At 33.8% G+C, this 22499-nt stretch overlaps 2 protein-coding genes across 2 annotated transcripts; one reads left to right on the top strand and one right to left on the bottom strand.

Annotated features, from left to right (window-relative positions):
• Positions 1-340: 340 nt before the first annotated feature.
• On the bottom strand, positions 341-5474 carry LOC108470987 (disease resistance protein RUN1-like). Its single transcript, XM_017772535.2, has 5 exons — positions 4722-5474; positions 3555-4638; positions 2925-3242; positions 959-2761; positions 341-868 (listed from the first exon to the last, which is right to left on the bottom strand). The coding sequence occupies exons 1-4, from the start codon at positions 5336-5338 to the stop codon at positions 1007-1009; spliced, it is 3774 nt and encodes a 1257-aa protein (XP_017628024.1). The 5' UTR covers positions 5339-5474; the 3' UTR covers positions 341-868; positions 959-1006.
• Positions 5475-12095: 6621 nt separating this feature from the next.
• LOC128282225 (F-box protein SKIP8-like) lies at positions 12096-12739 on the top strand. The gene has a single exon (XM_053020384.1). It carries the CDS (start codon positions 12096-12098, stop codon positions 12636-12638), a length of 543 nt encoding a protein of 180 aa, XP_052876344.1. The 3' UTR covers positions 12639-12739.
• Positions 12740-22499: the final 9760 nt, after the last annotated feature.

The raw sequence follows: 22499 nt of genomic DNA, 5'->3' as shown, positions 1-22499 counted from the left end.
AATAAATAAAACAATGTACCGATTTAACATTAAACCATAAATTTCATCGCTATGTTGGATGAAATTTATCGGCTCGTGTTAAAGACGGAACACCCTTCAAAAAAACCGAAAAACTAAGATTTCTTCCGGATCACGATTAAATCTTACATTAAACTCGTATTTTTGAAAATCAAGATAACGCGTGTTTTACAATATACCAATTTTAAGCGTCGCGAGGGTGCTAATATCTTCCTCACGCGTAACCGTCTCCCAAACCCTAATTCTTCTATGGCTTTTCGTATAGACCCAAATTTGGCCTTCATTTTTGTTCAAGAATCAATTTTCTTTTCAAAAAAGATGATTTATTAGGTGTCCAATCACACCTAGAAAAAGATCGGTGGCAACTCCTTCTTTAAAAAAAATTAAACTTCAGTTTCCAAGTTTTCACTAAATCGCCACAATTAGTGACCGAAACCAAAATTTTTACGTCGCTACAGTACCATTAATTCCCTATGAATTAAAACCAATCCACAACTAGTCAGTATGAATCTTAAATATCTCCTCACTACAATGCTCAAACAACTTGAGAGGCAGTTACATACAATGAAATTTAAGCCCAAATTGATATGATAATCAAAATCCAGGAAAAGAAAATATTAAGTTGCACCATGTTGAATAGAATGAAGGCGGCAAATCTGTTACCAACTTGCGTTGTCTCAAAATCTCAGTTCAAACACTTGTATAAAGCAAGAATTCAGTAAAACAAGTTAAAGTTCTTACAGCTTAGTTGTTCCTCCTTATATGGCTAAAACTCCAATTAAGCAGTGGCATCATCAAAGCTCCGAAGATTTTCCATTCCCCATTGTCCCTGTTCTGTCATCCTCATTCCCTTCATAGAATCAAATTTAGAATGTCAAACCTTAATCTCTATGTTATGGCTAACTTATACTAGAAAAACTACAGGTGAAATAAAGCTCACTTATGCAACTGAAGAATTAAGTTTAGTGCTTAAGTGTGCCTAGGACTTTTATGTTGTGGGGGTGGTGCTGGGTTCTTCATCCATATAAGATACATGTACACCACATTTCTCCACCTTTATATATTCTTCTTCAATTTCTTCTCGTTTTACATTGAAATTGGGATTTTCAATGTAGAATTCAAATGAAGCCCCCTCATAATCCTCGTCTTTTTTAACCATATCCTCACTAAACAGAATCAGCACATGATCACCCATATACTTCCTCTCCGCCTCAAGGTCTATACAGGAACTCCACTGACTTGTGAACTTTTCATAATCACCACCACTGGCAGTTGTCAATTGGTATTTACAGATAAATTTAAGATATTCATGGTGGTGGCAGCGCGTGAGATCAGCCACAAGGCAGATGGAAAAGACCAAGAATCTGCTCCCACTGGACCCATTTGGGGCTATCTTCAAAACTAACGAAGAACTCGTGTTCTGATGCTCGAACTTATTTGTTGAAATTTTGTTTCCTGGGAAACAGCAAAATAATCTATATGGAAGATAACGATACTCCCATGTCAATCTCTGTTTCTCTGCCAGGTATCCAATTTTGAGCATGGCATTTGCCTCAATGTTATCAATTGAATCTTGATTCAAGCTGAAGCAATTACAAAACAACATGTAAAACCAGTCGACAACATCATCATCTAAAGGATCAAGATCTGTAAATGATACTTTTTCTAGTGATGTACAGCCATGTGCATCCAAGTACGGAGTATATGGTGGAAGCTCTGAGAGTAATTTAAGACTCTCGCAATGATCCATTTGCAACTTATAAATGCTTTTAGACATCAAGATTGGTGAGGACACATCGACTGTTGGAATCTCTCTTGAACCGAACAGGATGATATTGCATTGTAGCTTTTGAATACTTGAGCAGCTCATCTTTAACATCTGAAGATTATTTAGAGAGTCTAAAGACAAGGTCACTTCCTTAATTTGAGTCCCAGATAAATTTAATTCTCTTAAGCTTCTTGGGATTTCTGGGAATTCGGTTATTGGGCAATGACTAAGATTCAGATCACGGAGGGCTTCCATCTTGATCGATACATTCTTTACTCTTGAGCCCCTCATATCTAACGTTTGAAGATTGCCTACAGAGTCGAGAGACAAGGACACCTCTTCAATTTGAGTTCCAGATAAGTTCAATTTTGTTAAGGTTCTTGGGATTTCGGGAAATTTGACTATTGGGCAATGACTAAGATTCAGATCACGAAGGGAATCCATCTTGATGGATACATTTTTCACCCTTGAGCCACTCATATCTAACTTCTGAAGATTGCTTGGAGTGTCGCTAGACAAGCACACATCTTCAATTTGAGTTTCAGATAAGTTTAATTCTGTCAAGCTTCTTGGGATTTTTGGGAATTCGGCTATTGGGCAATGACTAAGATCCAGATCATGAAGTGATTCCAACTTTGAAATATTGCTTGATACAATATTGACCTTGGAGTTTTTCAAGCACAACTTTATAAGTCCGACGAGATGCTCAATTGAATCAGGCACTTCTTCTATTTTTGAATCACTTACTTCTAAAATAGGAAAGTGTTTTGGGATCACAGGAAACGTCTTGAGGTTACAACATCCTGTAAGTCCAAGTTTTTTAAGTGATGTCAAATGATTGAGCCAAGGAAGTTCGACCAAACTTTCACACCCGCTACACTCAAGGATTTCAAGGTTGATTGCTCCTAATAGACTAGGAATCTTCCTTAAATTCTTGCAATCAGCAACATTAATTTCTTTTAAATTAACTAGATCCTGTGCAAAGAAAGTATAAATAGTTATATTACTTTCGGCCGTATAAAAAATGATACATTATAACTATTAATAGAATCGATACTATTATTCATTAACATATCAATTATAAACTATTTTTGAATTTCAAAAGTATCTTGAATGAAGAAAGTATAAAAGAATATACCTGATGATCATCATCATTCCAAAGATGTTCTATATCGCCACGTATTAATTTCAGTACAACAAGATTCTTTGGATTAAAACCAGATAGAGATTTGAAGGGATAATAATCCCAATGAAGATACCTTAGCTCTTCAGGAAGAGATACACTATCAACTTGGTCTGCAAGAAACTTCTCTGCCGGACACTTCTCCCAAAAAAAACCATGAGTGTAGAAGAAGATAACTTTAAGATTAATCATTCCCTCAAAAATAGAATGATGTAACCGTAGGTTATCAATTTGAGATATATCTAACTTCATTCCTTCAATTCGATTAATTCCCTAAGAACAAAAACCAGTACAAAGAAATTTATGGCATTCCATTAAACAATTAAATCACCAAAAAGAAGTAATTATATTAGAAAATGTTTAATTTTATTGTTTTTCTAAAGCAATGCATTAGATACTAAGTCAATAAACCATTGCGAAAATCCCATGACATATATCTTAATAGATTGGTCATTCACGGTGATTTGTGTAATAAACTTAACTCAACATTTGACAACACATAATTAATTGAATTTTTATACTTTCTAATTAAAATCACACAAAGATATAAAAAATTAAAAGAATATAAATATAACTAGGGCTTACTTTGTTATATCTGAGCACTTGAAACACGTCTCTAGCACCCCATAACCTACTACGTTTTTCAGGGTCTATAGATTCTTTGCGAACAATGTCCTTGCCCATCTCTTCAAGCATATCATGCATAAAAATCCATTCAATATAAGGTGTGCTATCAAGTAGGCACTTGTCGATCAAGTTGCTTATTCCACTCACAACACCCTTATAACAACAACTTAGAATTTTTTCTACATCTTTTCTGAATGTTCCTTTAAAGAAGATTGCAATATCAAGGAATATATTCTTCTCTACTTCATCCAAGTCATCAAAGCTACTCCTCAAAATCTGTGAAATTTTTGGTTGGTCATATTCATTTAGTTTATCCACCTCACTTTCCCACTCTGCTCTAGACTTTTTATATAGTTTAGAACCCAAAACTCTAAGAGCAAGCGGAATTCCTTGGGCATACTCTACAAACTTTTTCGATAGATCTTGAAACTCAGCAGCGGGATTCAATTGTTTAAATGCAAATGTAGAAAAAAGTTGGAGAGAGTCATTGTCATTTAACTTCTTTACCTTATGTATTTTGTCAACACCTCCATTCTTAAGTACTTGTCTATCTCTAGATGTTACAATGATTTTACTTCCATCACCAAAATGTTTAACACCAAAACAATCTATTTGGTCTGAGTCATTAACATCGTCAAGGACAACAAATACTCTTTTATTGTTTAGCCTCTCTTGGATTAAAGTTGACCCAATTGAGGGGGTGTCTACATGAATTTCTTGGTTTAAGAGTTCGGAAAGAAGTTGGTTTCGCAAAGATTCCATCCCCTGTTGTTTTAATTTCTCTCTAACATTTAGAAGGAAGCAAGTATTTTCGAAGTTATGAGAGATTTCATTATATATAACATCAGAGAGGGTAGTTTTGCCTATACCACCTTGTCCCCAAAGTCCTATTAGACGACTGTCTTCCTGCTCAATTAACCTCAAAATCGTCTGCTTCTGATCATCTATTCCAACTAAGTCTGCAGAAGCACTTTTAAACTTGCCACTCATCAACTTCTTTATAACATATTCAACAATATCCTTGATGTACTCAGTTTCAGGTCTAGAAAATAATAAAAAAATATAATTATATACTAAATCTAAAATATGATTATTAATATAAGGTGATGGGAAAAATATAGTTACCTGTCGAATTTGCCTCCTTCTATATGCCATCCTTTTAATTTACCGACTTCAGCAAAGGCAGTTTTCCATCGTTGTACTTGAGGTAGCCTATTTGAACCATGGCCATTGAAGGATTTTTTGAAACTACCACCAAGATTCCGCACATCAGAAGGATCAACATGGTAAAATATGGGAAGAACAATATGTCCTTGAGTGTCCTTGCGGCGCATGATGTCGGAGAGTTCGGCCAGGCATGATTTTGAAGAAGCATAGTCTACCGACAACACAATTATTGAGAGATTTGAGGCTGCAATTGCTCGAGAAAGTGCTTGTGAAAGTTGCTCCCCTTTTTCTAGTGTTTCTTCATCGAAGAAAACATTCATTCCCGTTTCTTTCAAAGCTTTGAGTAGATGAGCAGTGAAATTAAGGCGTGTGTCTTCACCTCTGAAGCTCAAGAAAACCTGATGCTTCAATCGAGTAGAAGAGGCACTTGCTGGAGAAAGTGGCTCCGGTATTTCATCATGAAAGAAGACATTCATCATGGCGTCTTTCAGAGCTTTAAGCAGATGAGTGATGAAGTTAAGGCATGTGTCTGTTTGAGGAGAAGAGGAAGAGGAAGAAGAAGAAGAAGCAGCCATGAAAGAGTATTGATTGTGTGATTGAAGCAAGAGAGAGCAAAATAGATCTGTGAACCTTTGTAGAACACATTCATAATATTTTGCATTTCATTTCTTCTGTGTTTTTATAATAATATTTGGCATTTAGTGGTATGGATATGTGAACCTTTCAGTAAAAGTCAGCAATACTTAATTGCTGTTCACTCCAACATTAATTGCTTACTTTTTCTTTTTTTTTAATCTTATAAAAATACCAATGTTTCGTGTGATAATATAAATTTTTTTCAATAAAGCCAAAGCATAATTTTGTCTTTTAATTGGTTTTCTAATACAAATTTAATTTTTTAATATTTGGGTGAGCTGTCATTTAGTAGTACCAATCTGTGAACCACCAACTACAATTTTGCTATACTAAATTGCTATTTAGTTTAAGATTAATTACTTACTTTTATGATTAATCTTATAAAAAGATTAACTACTCAACTAGGCTCAAATATGACTCAAATTAAAGAAGTGTCTTTATCTTTAGACTCTCTATCTAATCTTCACTACTGAAAAGTTAGAATGCAATTCTACACTTACTAGAAAGATGTATTGTATGTTGAATATGTGTATGTATTATCCAAATGAACTTCAAGCAATGTGAATGATAATATACTATTATATACTCTTATTTGCTTTTAAAATAATAAAGTTTTGTCACGTTGAGATTCCCATGGGTCGAGCTGCAGCCCTATCTTAAAAACTATTCCAAACCCATGCTTGACTTGTCTAAATAGTCAGTTTTATTGTTTAAAATATAAGAAAATATTATTTTTTATTTTTATAATTAAATTAAAATATATATTTTTTAGAATATTAATATATACGAAGCTATTTAAGCTTATTTTTAGACTTAACTAATACTTACATTTAAAAATTATAAGTCAACTTGATACCTAATTAACTATCGCTCAAATTTTTTTATCTTATCTAATCATATTGCACCATGTGTATTTATAAAACAATAATATCATGCCATGTGTACTAAAAATATTTATTTTAATTTTAATTTTTAATTATTAAAAACAAAACTTCTAATTAATTAATTAATTCACTTTTTTAAATTCCTTTCTTTTCTTTTAATTTCTCATTAATGGTTTCTTCTTTTCCCAGAACTGTACGTCCTCGTTCACCATCACCAATGCCAAATTATAATCGAGCCACCTTGCTCCACTGCTGAAGCCCCAACCCAATACCTAACCTGATGCAGGGAAGAAACTAGGTGAGGGGGTTGGCAGGCACAGTCCCCCTTAAATGAAATATTTTTCATTTAAACTTTTTAAAAATTTTAAATTAATAAAAAAAATTACACTTTAATCTCTTAAAAATATAAAAATTAATTTAATTTTTAAAATTTATAAATATATAAATTATTAAAAGAATGAAATGTACTTTTACTATCATAAAATTATAATTTAATTTTTTAGTTTGGTCCTTGACCCAATGCCGTTCATAGACCTCCACCATCATTATTTTTCAAGCTCTTTTTAGTATTTTCAAAATCCATTCATGTTGACCACCACCATCGTCATTCAACCAATTCAAGAATGCATTTTTTCCCCTTTCTTTGTATTTTGAAATTTGGGTTACCGAATTCTTGATTATTCGAGTCACCGTTCGAGAATCTTAATGGTGAGAAGGCAGGGAGGACCTACGGGAAGCCATAACTAGATTTCCAAGACATTCCCAATAGCCAACGACGTAGATATAATTATTTAAGGTAGTTCGAAACTTACGATAGGTGGATGATGACTATGAAGTTGAACATGTACAGTGCAGAGGCAGGCGGTTAGCCTCTTTATTCCCAACACTACCTGATTTGTGATTTGATTCTTCTATGTAATCATCATCTCCAGCAACAATACCATCTTCAAAGATAACCACATCATCTTCTCCATCCCAATACTCCTCCTCGAGCTCTTCATCATCGTCAACTTCATATACATCATCACCATCATCATAATCTTCATCATATACATCATGCGCAAATAAAAATTGATTAGAAATTAAAAGGTGTTAGGTGGAGCAAAGACCGTAGCATAATTATAAGTTAGATGTGCTGCTGCTTTTGAGAAGATGCATAAGCTTAAAAGTGATATAATTATTTTTTTATATTTTTATTTTGCACAGGACCTTATTAATTTAAGAGAAATTGACATTTCAAATTACAAGAATTTAAGGAAGATACCTAATCTTTCAGGATCAATCAACTTTAAACTCCTTCGACACTCCAAGTGTGAAAGTTTGGTTGAACTTCCTTGCCTCAATTATTTGGCATCTCTTTTCAACTTTGGTTTCGACTCCATAGATAGTGTAGTCTCGAGAAGTTTTCCCGAGTCTCTATCCCCTTGTTTTGTACATACAACTCAATCATTATTCATTAAATATTTCCACTACAAATCTTACACACATACTTTGATTAAATCTAAATACATGCCATAATCTATTACCAAAAGATTAAAACCATATCTTCTTCCAAATTTTAAGATATGATTTAATGAAATGAGATTATATCTTCACTCTAAAATTTCAAGTCAAGCCTTTACCACCTACATGTTGAAAAAAAAACATGTTAAACTTATAAAAGCTTATTAAGTATATTAAGAATTAAACTTATCATTACCTTTATTAAATTTAACATATTAAAACTTTAAACTTAATATAATGAAAAGCAGAAGTCTACATCTCAGAAACGTAAACGTTCGGGCCAGAACAACACTACTGGGGCACACTACTGGGACTCCTCGTACGGGAGCAAAAGATATTGCTGTTTACTCTGAACATTAATTGCTTACTTTATTTTTAATCTTATAAAAAGACCAATGTTTCATATAATAATATCCATCGTTTTTTTATTCGCAATTCTAAAAGCTTGGCTGCCTTCCTTTGTTTTTTCTTCAAATTTTTTAGACTAAAAATAAGTCAATAAAGCCAAAGCGTAATTTTTTCTTCTCATTGGGTTTTTTTAATACAAATTCATTTTTTAATATTTGGATGAGCTGCCATTTAGTAGTATCAATCTGTTATCCACCAACTACAATTTAATTGAATAGACTAATTGAGGAAGCAAATGGTTTAATATATAATAAACAGGGTAAACTATAAACATAATCACTTTTGTTTGGTTCAGATTACATTTTAATTATTTATGTTTGAAATGTTATGTTTTAGTCACTTATGTTATCGTTTTGTTATGAAGTGGTCACTCTACCGGTAAGCTCCGTTACCTCCTAATGGCGGTCCTATGTGACAGTCCAAATGGGTTTTAAATGCCAACTTGGATGTCCAGTTGCTGGGATGAAGATATGTTTTTAATTAAATAAATTTAATTTGGATTGCCACGTAGGACTGTCGTTAGGGAGGTAACGGAGTTTAACGGTAGAGTGACCATTTTGTAACAAAACGATAACTTAAGTGGCTAAAACCTAACATTTCAAACATAAGTGACTAAAATATAATCTGAGCCAAACAAAAGTGGTTATTTTTATAGTTTACCCTAATAAGTACAACTAGTTTATATAATAAAATGGGTAAAGAAATGGATCATGATAATTTTTATTTTAAATTTTAGGTTCTTAATGATAAGTTAAAAATTAAGTGTTAAAAAATTAAATATTAAAATATTAAATGTTAAATTTAATTTATAAAATTTGTTTGGTATATTAGTTAAAATTAAATAATGAATATAATTAAATTGTTTGATAAAGTGTAGCATAATCTTAAAAGAAAAAATAAAATAAAATTGAGAAAGGATAATATATCTTAAAAGAAATAAAATAAAAGAATTAAATGATAAGTTGCACTACAAGGAATTAAGGTTTTAGCGGTGTTTTTAGTGGCGTTTGGACCGAAAACGCTACAAATATTATACATTAGTGGCGCTAACGGAAAAACACCACAATAGGTAAAGCAGTAGCGGTGTTTTTCTCATAAACGCCGTAAAAGGTAAGCAATAGCGGCGTTTATGAGAAAAAAGACACAAAGTATTATTTTATTTTAAACGAAATGGCACCGTTTTGCTCTGCTTAGTTTTATCCCCAAAATATTTTCCCGAAATCCCTTATTTTTCGCCTAAAAATTTCCCCAAATCCTTTAATTTTTTCCCCAAATCAAAATCCCCAAATCCCTTAGATTTTCCCCAATCGTCTGCTGCATCGCCGTCTACTGTCCTCTCTGCTGCATCGCCATCAACACTCCTCTATTGCATTGTCGTGTAAGTTTTTCTGTTTAGGGTCTAGTTTGTTTGTTAATTTATTCTCATCTTTCAAATTCTAACCCACAGTAACGCAGAAACATCTGTTCTGTATAAACAGCAACCCAGAAACAGAGGCTCAAAGAAAATATGACAAACTCCAGCAACAGCTTTAGAATACGATGAAGATGTTTCAGCAGTCGTAGAATCTGCCATCTTAGACTTTTGTTTTCTTATTGTGAGAATAACTTAACAATATAACTTTTGAATATAATATATTTTGTTATTTCATTTATTAACTTAGATCATATACATATTTCTTTCGTGATAGTATCATTTAGATTTGAAGTTTTTAGTTGGATTTGATGTTACAAGAAATTATGTTAAAAATTCGGGTTCTATATAAACTAAATTGGCTTGGTAAATTTGCTAAAGTTAGTGGCTTTTTCCCGCAAACGCCACTAAAAAACATTACATTTAGTGGCGCTTTTATTAAAAAGGCTACTAAAGAACATGACCTTTAGCGGCGCTTTTCCCATAAGTGCCTCTAAAGATCATGTTCTTTACTAGTTTGTGGGAAAGCGTCGCTAAAGATCATGTTCTTTAGCAACTTTTTTGTGGCCCTTATCAAAACGCCACTAAAAACCTGTTTTGATGTAGTGTTTTTTTTTAATACAATGTTTAGAACTACTCATGATTTCTCCCAAACCCTTAAATAAAAGGATAATGTGCTTTAGCGCACTCGAACTCATATCTTCTTGCATTGATAATAATTCTGATGCCAGTTGAGTTAAGACTTAATTTGCGAAGAGTTTTTTTTTAAGTGTTTGATTGTTAATATAAATCCACTAAATTGCATGGTTCACAATTTTGTCCCACTAGAAGACCTTGACTCTGGACTACACGGCAGTTACCATTTGCCAAATAAATTAATGTTTTAAAGGACATTAAGAAACATAAATCTTTGGCTTAAAGAAAATCAGGCCAAGAAAATCTTCCTTGGTATGTTAAAACTTTTCTTTTGTAGAATACTTAAAGAAATAAAGCCAAGAAAATCTTCCTTAATATATTTTGCTCTTTTTATTTTTCTCTTCACAAAATCCTTAGGTTATTTTGTTTGAATACTCTTTCTTTATGGCTTCTTCTTCTTCTCGTCAAATCAGGCATCAAGTTTTCTTGAGCTTCAGAGGTGAAGACACGCGCCTTAACTTCACCAGTCATCTACTCAAAGCTTTGAAAGACATGGGAGTGAATGTCTTCTTCGATGAAGAAAAACTGGAAAAAGGAGAGCAACTTTCAAAAGCACTTTCTCAAGCTATTGCAGCCTCAAATCTCTCAATTATCGTTTTATCCGTAAACTATGCTTCCTCAAAATCATGCCTGGCTGAAGTTTCTGACATCATAGACCGCAAGAACACTCAAGGGCATATTGTTCTTCCCATCTTTTACCATGTTGATCCTTCCCATGTGCGAAATATTGGTGGGAGCTTTCAGATATCCTTTGAGGAGCATGAATCAAAGAGGTTAGTTGATGAAGTGAAGCGATGGAAAGCTGCTTTTGTTGAAGTTGGTAAATTAAAAGGTTGGCATATAGATGGTGGGAAACTTGATAGGTAGGTAACTATATTTTTTCTCTTCTTATATTTATCTTTGTATTAGATTTCATGAAATCTACACCATCCATATTTTTTTCTTGAGCTTTTTTTTTTAATTTCTTTTTAAGATTTAGGAAAAATTTAGTTATCATTTAATATTTTTTTATAAATTTCTAAAATCTTAACTCCTAGATACTAAAACCCTATACCTTAACGCCTTAAATTCTAAACTCTAAAATTATATTTATCTTAAATTTAAAAAAAAAAAAAAACAAACAAACTTTATAACAGGAGAAAAACCTTGTCTATAAGTGCCATTCAAACTTACAAGCTGTCATCTTACTATTTTCTTTCTTTATTATCTGCTAGACCTGAAGCCGAATATATCAAGGATATTATTGAATATGTTACGGAAAAGTTGACAAATAGCAGATCTAAAGGTGCTTCTGACGAACTGGTTGGATTGGATTATCAGAAAAACATGATTTTGAGGCTGATTGAGCGAAAAGACTGTCGTGCAATTGGACTTTGGGGAATAGGTGGTATAACCAAAACTCCCCTTGTTGACGATGTACATAAGGAAGTCTCTCCGAAGTCCGGAGATTGTAATGATTTTCATCAAAATGTTAGTGAGAATATAGAAAAGCAAGAGACGAGATCTTTAAGAAATGATCTTTTTTCCAAACTATTAAATGAAGAAATATGCATAGAAACCCTTTTGATTGGACCTAGTTTTATCCAAGAGAAACTAAACAATAAGGAAGGCTTCAAGAGGAAACAAGACCGAGTTTTTACTGGGTTAGTGACACTACAAGTTGGGAAATGGAATACCTCTTGTAAGTTTCTTGTCTTTGCAACTTATCTTAATATAGATTCATCATATGTGCCAAATCCAGCTTATCTAATTGCTAATTAATTTAGTGCAGTACCCATCAAACAAAATCCACATATGCTATTGTTGATGCCTTTTCAAGCCAAAGGTGATGACATCGAGGGTAACCGAAATGCTGAAAGCATCATGTTGGATGAACAAACCTTACAAAGGGACCTGCAGATTACGATCGAGGAAGAAAACTATGCTGAAGCAGCAAAAATCAAGGATGATCTTCGAGTCCTACATGAGGACAGTAAGGCTTTGGTACTGATAGCAAATTTTGGGTTTTATGATGCTTTTAGGAGAGGGGATCTAGCCATGATGCAAAACCTTTGGGTGAAAGGAGATGATGTCTGTTGTGTGCACCCAGGGGGGAATGGGATATCTGGTTATGATTCCATAATGAAAAGCTGGAAAATTGTGTGGATGAACTTCGAATTTCCACTAGAGATAAAGCTGAAAAATGTTCGAGTTCATGTTAGAGGAGATTTTGGGTATGTTACGTGCATGGAATTTGTCAAGACAACAAAAGGTAGCAATTGGGGTTCGCAGTTTGTAATAAATGTGTTTGAGAGGATTAATGGTCAATGGCATATATGCATTCACCAGGCTTCTTAAGCATAGTTACTAGTATGTTTTGTAGTCTTAGTCAACTTATTATGCGTGTATATATATGGACTTGAAAACATTTTGGATAATCATTTAGAACACATTGTTCTTCTTTTGAACTTTTCCTTTTTGATCTTTTGAATTTTTCGTTTTGATAGAATTTGGTTTCTGCTGGAACATTGTTCAAAATATAGATAATATGAATTCTAAGCAGAGACTTGTTGGAGCAGATATCACCTTGTCTAATCCTATTCAAGTTTCACACTGTTAAGGATGAGAAATGTAAAGACAAGGAAAAAGATGCATCAATTACCATCCGATGCTCAAACTTCGATCATTTGTTAGGGCTAATATTCAAAACATCACAGATCAGTCCTCTAGAATTGATGAGATATAAAGGCTAAAGTGTGGTGGTTCTACTCATGAAGTTAGTATCATCGAAGTGGAACCCTCTGTCCTTTCGAAAAATGCCCCACATGAAGGCCAAAAAGTTAACTCATAACCGAAAATTGATTTTGATTCGTCCTCTCAACCGAGGTATTCTGTTGGAGATTGCAAGATGGTTAAGGAAGTTGAGCGATCAGGCTTGAAAGATAGAGTTGACCGACAATTGCATGAGAACCTGTTTTTGTCGGCTCACACGCTAATAGTGGTTGGGAATGGCTTGTGAGGATGATGCAATATTAGACTTAGATGCTGTCAGTAATGGTAATAATGATGATGTAGGCGGGGGATTACCGGGATGCCGCCAATTCCAATCTATTAGGCAGGGATATAGTAATCGTTGAAGCCATAGATTTTCTCTTAAGGAGCAACTGATTGATGACGCCTTTAGGGCTCATGGGAATCGCTTGTTACCGCTGGGCTATAAACCAGATATTGCAAGCCCTTCTGAGTTGCGGGCTGAGTATACAGAAAACGAGGATAGTCTTGCTTTATCTAACATTGCTGGTTCTGGTATTGAATTGATGGTCTTCATTATTTTATCAGGTTGGGCTGAAACGTGAATCAAATTTGTGTTTTCCAAGATTATCAGAACTTGGATTTTTGTAATTAAAATTCCAGAGTTTTACTCTGTTTTTGGATTAAAAGGATGCAATATTGGAATTAGTAATCAGTGACATATTCACTAAGAAATAACAACTCTATTACCTTATAATTTTGTATTTAATCCATTTAGTTCATACATTCGTTTTTATGAGATGATATCCAACAAGTTTGAGATTCGAACCTTAGTATACAATCACTTTCTCTAATCCTAAACTATGATCTACTATTAAGAAAAAACACAAAGCATCCTACTGTGATTATTTTATATTGCAGTATTTACACAATTTTGAAGTTGTTTATTTTAGCTGAACATGTTATGCGATTGCAGTGTGGTGTTTGTGTTTTGAGACGAACTATGCAATTTTCCATAACGGTTTGCTGCATACGGTACTTCTTCTTTGTGAATTTACAGTCACTGTTTCCGGAGAATGATGTTAATGTTGTTCCAATAGGGTTGGAAGCGTGTAAATTATTGTACTAAAAAATCACACAAAGTTCAATTTTCAGGAGAGAGAGGTGGATCACAAGGATCTCTTAAGTACCAAGTCTTTCTTTAGTCAGAATAACCTTTCTATCGTAATTTAATAGCACAATTAAATACTACTATTATACCATCAAATATTGAAAGAAAAATAGGACAAGAAAGAACACAAGAGTTTTAACGAGGTTTAGTAAATTATACCTACGTCCTCGGGCACTAACATCATATGATAACTTCACTATCTCCAAAATATTACAAACAAATAGAATTCTTTAAGAATTCTCAAATGGGAGAAGAGAGAAAACTAAGTGAGAAAGAATAGTTGGGATGATTTGAAATGAGAAATGGAAAGGCCTATTTATAGTTGAAATTCAAGGACCAAACCATAAATAGCTTATTATCTCAATGACCAAAAAAGAAATTATCCATGCCAAAATTTCAAGTCAATTTTAGGTGCAAAATCTGCACCTCCTATTTATTACATTTTAGTCAAAATTGATGGCTACCATGCAATTGTCAACAACCTGCCATAAATGTTAACAGTTAAAGGGGTGCCGGAATTGTAGCAGTCGTAAAACATGGCTGTGATTCTAGCTATCATACTGTGCTTGAAGCTTCGGACTAGAGCATGACAGTTTGTTGAGTTATATCAGCATCCAAAGATCAAAACAAAGAAAATTTGTGTTTGAAAGATGAAAAACAGAAGCAAAAACAAATCGGTTGAGAGAAAAAATTGACAACTCTCATTACTATAATTAGTAGCAATACAATTTGCATAAATAGCTCGGACTAGAGCATGACAGTTTGTTGAGTTATATCAGCATCCAAAGATCAAAACAAAGAAAATTTGTGTTTAAAAGATGAAAAACAGAAGCAAAAACAAATCGGTTGAGAGAAAAATTGACAACTCTCATTACTATAATTAGTAGCAATACAATTTGCATAAATAGCTTCATTACATTGGAAAAAAACAAAGCATAACTTGTGCTAGTATCCAAGCTGTAAAATCAGCTTAATGACAACTTAAGAAGCTACTAAATCAGCTAAGCAGCTGACTAACCTTAGCAAAAACAAAATTACAATTACACAAGACTTAGTTTACATATTAAAAAAAAATTCAAACATTCAAATTACACATTGAACATTTCCTTGCTGCTGCCTTGTTGCCAACTTTCAACACTCCTCCTTGGCTATTATGCAGCAGACACCAATGCTTCTCCTCAATTACTCAAACCTTGTATTAGCTAATGCCTTTGTTAAGATGTCTGGAAGCCTAATCTTTAAACTGCAATGACTCAAATTAACTTCTCTTGATAGCTTAGCTTCTCTAACAAAATGGTACTTGATCTTAAAATGCTTGGTCTTGCCATGAAACACAGGATTTTTGGCAATAGCAATAGCTGACTGGTTTTCTATGTTGATCTCAATTGCTTCTTCTTGATCAACATTCAAGTCACTCAAAATTTTTCTAAGACAAATGGCTTGATTAACAGCAAAGGTAGCTGCAATGTATTCCGCTTCTGCAGTGGATTGAGCTACTGTTTGTTGTTTCTTAGAACTCCAACAAAAGATCTCTGAACCTAGAGTGAAAAAGTACCCCAATGTGCTCTTCATATCATCAACTGAGCTTGCCCAGTCACTATATGAATAGCCAATTAGTTTCAGCTCCTCAGTCTTCACAAACTTCACCCCATAGTTTAAAGTCTCTTTGAAATATCTCAAGACTCTTTTAGCAGCCTTGAGATGAGCAACATTGCAACAATGCATGAACCTTGATAGAAGGTTGACTGCATACATAATGTCTAGCCTTGTTGCTATCAGATAGAGCAGACATCCTATAAGGCTTCTATAGCCCTTCTCATCCACCCTATCATGGTCACTCTTGCTGGAAAGCTTTTTACCTTGTGCCATAGGAGTGTTAGCAAGTTTGTAGTTTTTCATGCAAAACTTGCTTAAAATCTTTAGTGCAAAAGCTTGTTGGCTTATGAGGATGCCATGTTCAATCTGATTCACTTCCATGCTAAGAAAATAAGTCATCAAACCTAAATCAGTTATTTTAAAAACATCTTACATCTGTTGGCTTATGAGGATGCCATGTTCAATCTGATTCACTTCAAAGCTAAGAAAATAAGTCATCAAACCTAAATCAATCATTTCAAAACATCTTGCATCTATTTCTAGAACTCTCCAATCAGTTCATTCCTACAACCAGTAACCAGCAAGTCCTCCACATACAATGATACAATCAATAAGATTTCTTTCTCAAATTTCTTCACATAGAGTGTAGGCTCATTAATGCTCTTTTCAAACTACAACTTTAATAAATAAGCATCAATTCTGTCATACCAGGCCCTTAGAGCTTGTTTTAGGTCATACAAAGTCTTCTTGAGCTTGTAGACCTTGTGTTCTTTACCTAGAACTTTGAAACCATTTGGCTGCTCAACAAAGATTTCTTATTTGAGAAAACCATTCAAGAAGGCAGATTTAACATCCAGCTAGTGCACTTTCCATAGCTTTTGAGCTTTTAAGGCAAACAAGAGCCTTATGGTATCTAACCTTGCAACTAGTGCAAAGGTTTCTGAAAAAGCAATGCCATATTGTCGGATATATCCCTTTATAACTAGCCTTGCTTTGTGTTTGTTTAGTGACCTATATGTATTGTGCTTGGTCCTGAACACCCATTTCACACCAATATTTTTTCTCTGTGCTAGCCTATTAACCAGCTCCCATGTACCATTCTTGTGAATCATTTCCATTTCTCAAAGAGATTCAAATTTTCTCCCGGGCAAAGCTTTGGTAAATATATTTGGTAATTGAAGATCAGTTTTGTAGTACTTTAATTCAATTGAACCTTCCTTTTGCACATATTTGAGAAAGAATAATTTGATATCGAAATGCTTGGTTTTCCCATAAAAATGGAATTATTTGAGATAACAATAGCTGCTTGATTTACAAACACTTCTGTGCATTTTTTCCCTTATGGTAAAATCCTTGCTCTCACTATAACTCTACTCTGTTGTGAAGTAGATGGAGCAATGAGTTGATATTCAATGCTAGCTTCATCACAAAACAAATTGAATGATTGGATGTGTATTCCTTGCCATTATCAGGCTTTAAAGCTTGAATCTTACAGTCACTTTGAGTTTCAACCCGTTAGTTGAATTTCCAAAACATGCCAACAACATCTGAGTTAAATATGGGGAAATAAATCTAGCACATCCTAATATGATTCATCAATGAAAACTATTTAATACTTACTCCTTTTGAGTGACGAAGTTTTTTGAGCTCTAGCTAGGTCTATGTGGATTAATTTTAGTTGTTCAGTAGTTCTTCAGGTTGCTTTTTTGAAAGGAAGCCTTGCTAGCTTACCAAATTGACAAGTTTTGCAGTATGATTTATCAGCTTCAAGGTGTGCTAGCCCCTAAACTAGATCCTTCTTTTGTAGGTTTATTACAACAACATGATTGAAATGTCCAAGCCTTTTTGTGTCACACTTCTGCATTGATCTTAGTTGTAGCATAGACTTATTGCTCCTCTAAAGAACCTAGAGTAAAGCTCTTTCCCTTCATCATTGCTTGGAATGCATCTTTGCCTTCTGCATCCTTAATTTGATAATGATCGATTTTAAATACAATTTTGAAGCCCTTTCATTAGGTACAAATTTTGATTTATATTAGGTACAAATAACACATCATTGATTAGCTTTATCCCTGAAGGGCATCTAATTGTTCCTTTAACAGCAATATAGTCTCCATTACCAATTTATACATTGGAAATTATTGAAGTATCTAGCTCCCTAAAGAGATCACGATCAAATGTCATATGATATGTGCAACCACTATCAATAAGCCACTTGTCACTTCTGCTACTAGTTGCAAAGCAAGTTACTACAAAGAGTTGCTCCTCTTCTTGATCAGCCATCTGCGCAACTTCTTTTTTGTTTGAAGTTGCTTTTGCATAACTTTTGATGATGCCCCATCTTTTGACATTTCTCACAATGTTGGTCTGGCCTTTTCCAGCATTTGAATGGTGGATGACCTTTCTTTCCACAATGCTTGCAAGGAGGAAAAATAGATTTTGTTTCCCCATTGATTTTAGAAGAATCAAAACTTGATATTTCCTTCCTTTTTCCTTTGTCTCCTTGATTTGACTGAACTCTTGTAGGCAATGCACCCTCAAAAGTCCTTTCAGACCTCAAAAGTCTTCTCTGTTCTTGTACCTGTAAAGCATTCAATAATTCTACAAAACTAATTTTGACATATCTTTAGCATTTTCTAGTGAGAAAATAGTTGTTGTAAATCTTTTAGGACTATTACAAAATTTTTTGAACAAATCTAGAATCAGGAAATTTAGAGCCAAGTAATCTTACTTTCTTGGCAATGCTGAGTAATATATCAGAATACTCTTTAACTGTCTCAGAGTCTTTCATCTTCTGAAGTTCAAATTCTCTAATCAAGTTGAGAATGCACATTCCCTTAATCATTTCATCTCCTTCATATTCTTCTTTTAGGAAATTCCAGACTTCAAATGCTGAGTTTGCAGTAAATAACATAGCTCTAGCATTGGGCTTTCTTGTTTTCTTCTCCTTATGATTCTTTAGTTGCATCATGGTTGGGTTTGCAGACAAGGGAGGAATTTCGTAATCCTCCTCAACAGCTTCCCAGAGATCATTTGCCTCCAAATGAGTCTTCATCCTTGCTGCCCAGATATGATAGTCTTTCCTATTGAAAATAGGTGGTGCAAGTATAGTGAAAGGGGTTTCTGAATCCATAGAAGAAAAAAAATTCTCTCAATGATAGGTACCTTAAGAAGATGGCTTTGATATCAAACTATTGTAGTTTTTGACAAAAACTTGTAAAAAAAAAAACAACAACAAAAGCAAGAATAAAGTAAAAATAATTTTAATACAAAATGTATGTTTCATTGAACTAAAAACTAATGCTTATATAGGGAAAAAGCTCAATAATCAACGATTAAAATAAGCAACAAATTGAAAATAACTAAAAATAGCTAAATTATTTTAACTGCAATAGCCGAGGCAAATCTTGAACAACATATAGCATTAGATAGGATAGTTTTGCATATATACCACCCCATCCACATAGGCCTAATAGATGATTGTCATCCTCCTCAATCAGCCTCAAAATTGTCTTTTTCTTATCATTTATTTCAACCAATTCTTCAGAAGCACTTCTAAATTGGGTACTCATCAACTTCTTTGTAACATATTCAACAATATCCTTGATGTACTCAGTTTCAGGTCTAGAAAATAATTAAAAAATTTGTAAGTATATACCAAATCTAAACCAAAGATAAGTTTGAATATAAGAAGATGAGGAAAATGTAGTTACCTATCGAATTTGCCTCCTCCTATATGCCATCCTTTTAATTTACCGACTTTAGCGAAGGCAGCTTTCCATTCTTGTACTTGATGTAGCCTATTTGATTCATGCTCATCAAAGGATGTTTTGAAACTACCACCAAGATTCCGCACATCAGAAGGATCAACATGGTAAAATATGGGAAGAACAATATGTCCTTGAGTGTCCTTACAATGCATGATATCAGCGAGTTCAGCCAAACATGGTTTTGAAGAAGCATAGTCTACCGATAAAATAATTAGTGAGAGAATAGAGGCTGAAATTGCCCGAGAAAGTGCTTGCGGAAGTTGCTCCCCCTTTTCTAGTGCTTCTTCATCGAAGTAAACATTCAGTCCCTTGTCTTTCAAAGCTTCGAGTAGATGAGCGGCGAAGTTAAGGCGTGTGTCTTCACCTCTGAAGCTCAAGAAAACTTGATGCTTTAGTCGACGAGAAGAGGAAGAAGAAGCACTTGCTTGAGACAATGCTTGTGAAAGTTGCTCCAATTTTTCTGGTTTTTCATCATGGGAGAAGACATTCGTCATTACCTCTTTCAAAGCTTTGAGTAGATGAGTGATGAAGTTAAAGCATGTGAAGAAGAAGAAGAAGACCTTCATCATTGCCTCTTTCACAGCTTTGAGTAGATAAGTGATGAAGTTAAGGCATGTGTCAGTTTGAGGAGGAGGAGGAGAAGAAGAAGAAGCCATGAAAGAGTATTGATTGTTTGATTGAAGCAAAAGAGAGAAAAATAAACCAAGGGAGCTTTGGTTTGCTTTGTTTCACTTTGGTTTCCTTTGCCTATTCTTATACCTCTGAAGAATATACGTTTTAAATCTCCATCAACTGGGAAGAGATGATCAGCTCGTTATCTTCCACTCAACTAATTAAGGATTGGTTGCTTTGTTTGTTTCCTCATCCTTGTTTTTTGTTTAGAATGCTTTTTTGTTTTCTTCGAAGAGATGATTTTTTTTCATTGTTTCTTACAACGGATTTTTGTTCTTTTCGTAAAACAGAATAATTAAAAAAATCAAAATTATTAGAAGAGTTCACTTTCCTAATATTTCTTACAATTATTTTTGGATGTAGTTGCTATTTGTTCTCTTTTCCTCGTCGAGATCGGGTTGGTGTTTATTGTACCGTGGGTGCAAGATCGAATATCTGGTTCACCCTCTTTCGTCAGTTAGCTGATTCATAGATACTGCTTCCCTTAAAAAATAATAATAATAAGAGTGAAAATTGCTAAACGGTTGTTATTTAACTCTTTAGAAAATTTCCAACTTATTTTCCCCTTGATTCTCGTTGGCTCCAATGGACCATTGATGATCGGCTCCTCGAAGAAGGCTTGAGTACTTTCGGTGAAATGGTGGAATCTGAGATAAATAATGATGATGAGACTGGAAGATCTTGAGGCTTTGGAATGATTGCTTTGGTGATAAAATAGAAGCTCTTAAAAGCTTACTTGTTCCTCCTTTTCTTTGTATTGGCAAAGCTCCAAGCATAATGGGCTCTCCAAGGATCTGCTATTAATTCCAACTTGACTCTTTGTTTTGGTAAACATATATTATGTTTTATTAAACTCTCCAAGGATCTGCAAGTAAATACCAAACACTTTGATCAATATAAAAGCATAGGCTGCAACCTAAAAGAAATACCAATCTGACATATACGGATTAGTTGGAAGGTTTATATCAGCTAACATGAATAAAAAAATCGGAAATCTTGTAATCATGAATTGATTAAAAGAAATGTAAACCATAAATCAATGGATTTATATATCATTGAAGGAAAATGCAATGATTATTGATATACATTATGATTATATCTCTAATTACACCATAGTTCTAGAGTTTGTATTTCAAATACCCCACACCAAAATGAATGATCAGAGTAGGATTACGATATTACTAGCATTGGACCTAAGAAGCACCAGACATACTGCTACAGGCTAATCCATAATAAGAAGATTAAGCAAAGTCCTTTACCCTGTTAACCCATCTTTATCTATTTTGAGAAGTTACAATGATTCTACTTCCATCTCTAAAATATTTAACACCCATAAAATCTATCTAATTAGAGTCATTAATATTATTAAGGACAACAGGCCTGCAAAAAGTCCTTTTCCCTCATCTTTGTCTATCTAGAGATGTTACAATGATTCTAATTCTATCACTTAACATATTTAACACCCATACAATCTATTCAATCTGGGTCATTAACATCATCAATGACAACAAAAGACCAGAAGAAAGTCCTTTACCTTGTTAACCCATCTTTATCTATTTTGAGATTTTATAATGACTCTACTTCCATCACTAAAATATTTAACACCCATACAATCTATCTAATCTGAGTCATTAATATCATCAATGACAACAAAAGACCTGAAGAAAGCCGTTTACCCTATTAACCAAACATTATCTATTTGAGATGTTACAATGATTCTACTTCCATCAGAAGAATATTTAACACCCATACAATCTATCTAATCTAGGTCATTAATATCATTAAGGACAACAGGCCTGAAGAAAATCCTTTTCCCTGTTAACCCGTCTTTGTCTATCTCGAGATGTTACAATGATTCGACTTCCATCACCAAAATATTTAACACCCATACAATCTATCTAATCTGGGTTATTAACATCATCAATGACAACAAAAGACCTGAAGAAAGTCCTTTACCTTATTAACCCATCTTTATCTATTTTGAGATGTTACAATGATTCTACTAATAAGATTCTTCAACCCATCACTAAAATATTTAATACCCATACAATCTATCCAATTTGGGTCATTAATATCATCAAGGACAACAGACCTAAAGGAAGTCATTTTCCTTGTTAACCCATCTTTGTCTATCTCGAGATGTTACAATGGATCTACTTCCATCACCAAAATATTAAATACCCATACAATCTATCTAATCTGGGTCATTAACATCATCAATGACAACAAAAGACTTGAAGAAAGTCCTTTACCCTGTTA

This window comes from Gossypium arboreum, chromosome 10 (genome assembly GCF_025698485.1).
Source record: "Gossypium arboreum isolate Shixiya-1 chromosome 10, ASM2569848v2, whole genome shotgun sequence".
NCBI classification, from domain to species: Eukaryota; Viridiplantae; Streptophyta; class Magnoliopsida; order Malvales; family Malvaceae; genus Gossypium; species Gossypium arboreum.
This window is presented reverse-complemented; position numbering and strand designations above follow the sequence as displayed.

Coding starts and splice junctions, on each gene's coding strand:
- LOC108470987 (XM_017772535.2), bottom strand. CDS start 5,338: ATGGCTGCTTCTTCTTCTTCTTCCTCTTCCTCTTCTCCTCAAACAGAC. Junction 3,243..3,554: donor AAGTGCTCAGATATAACAAA/GTAAGCCCTAGT, acceptor TTTTGTTCTTAG/GGAATTAATCGAATTGAAGG. Junction 2,762..2,924: donor GGAATGATGATGATCATCAG/GTATATTCTTTT, acceptor TTCTTTGCACAG/GATCTAGTTAATTTAAAAGA.
- LOC128282225 (XM_053020384.1), top strand. CDS start 12,096: ATGCTATTGTTGATGCCTTTTCAAGCCAAAGGTGATGACATCGAGGGT.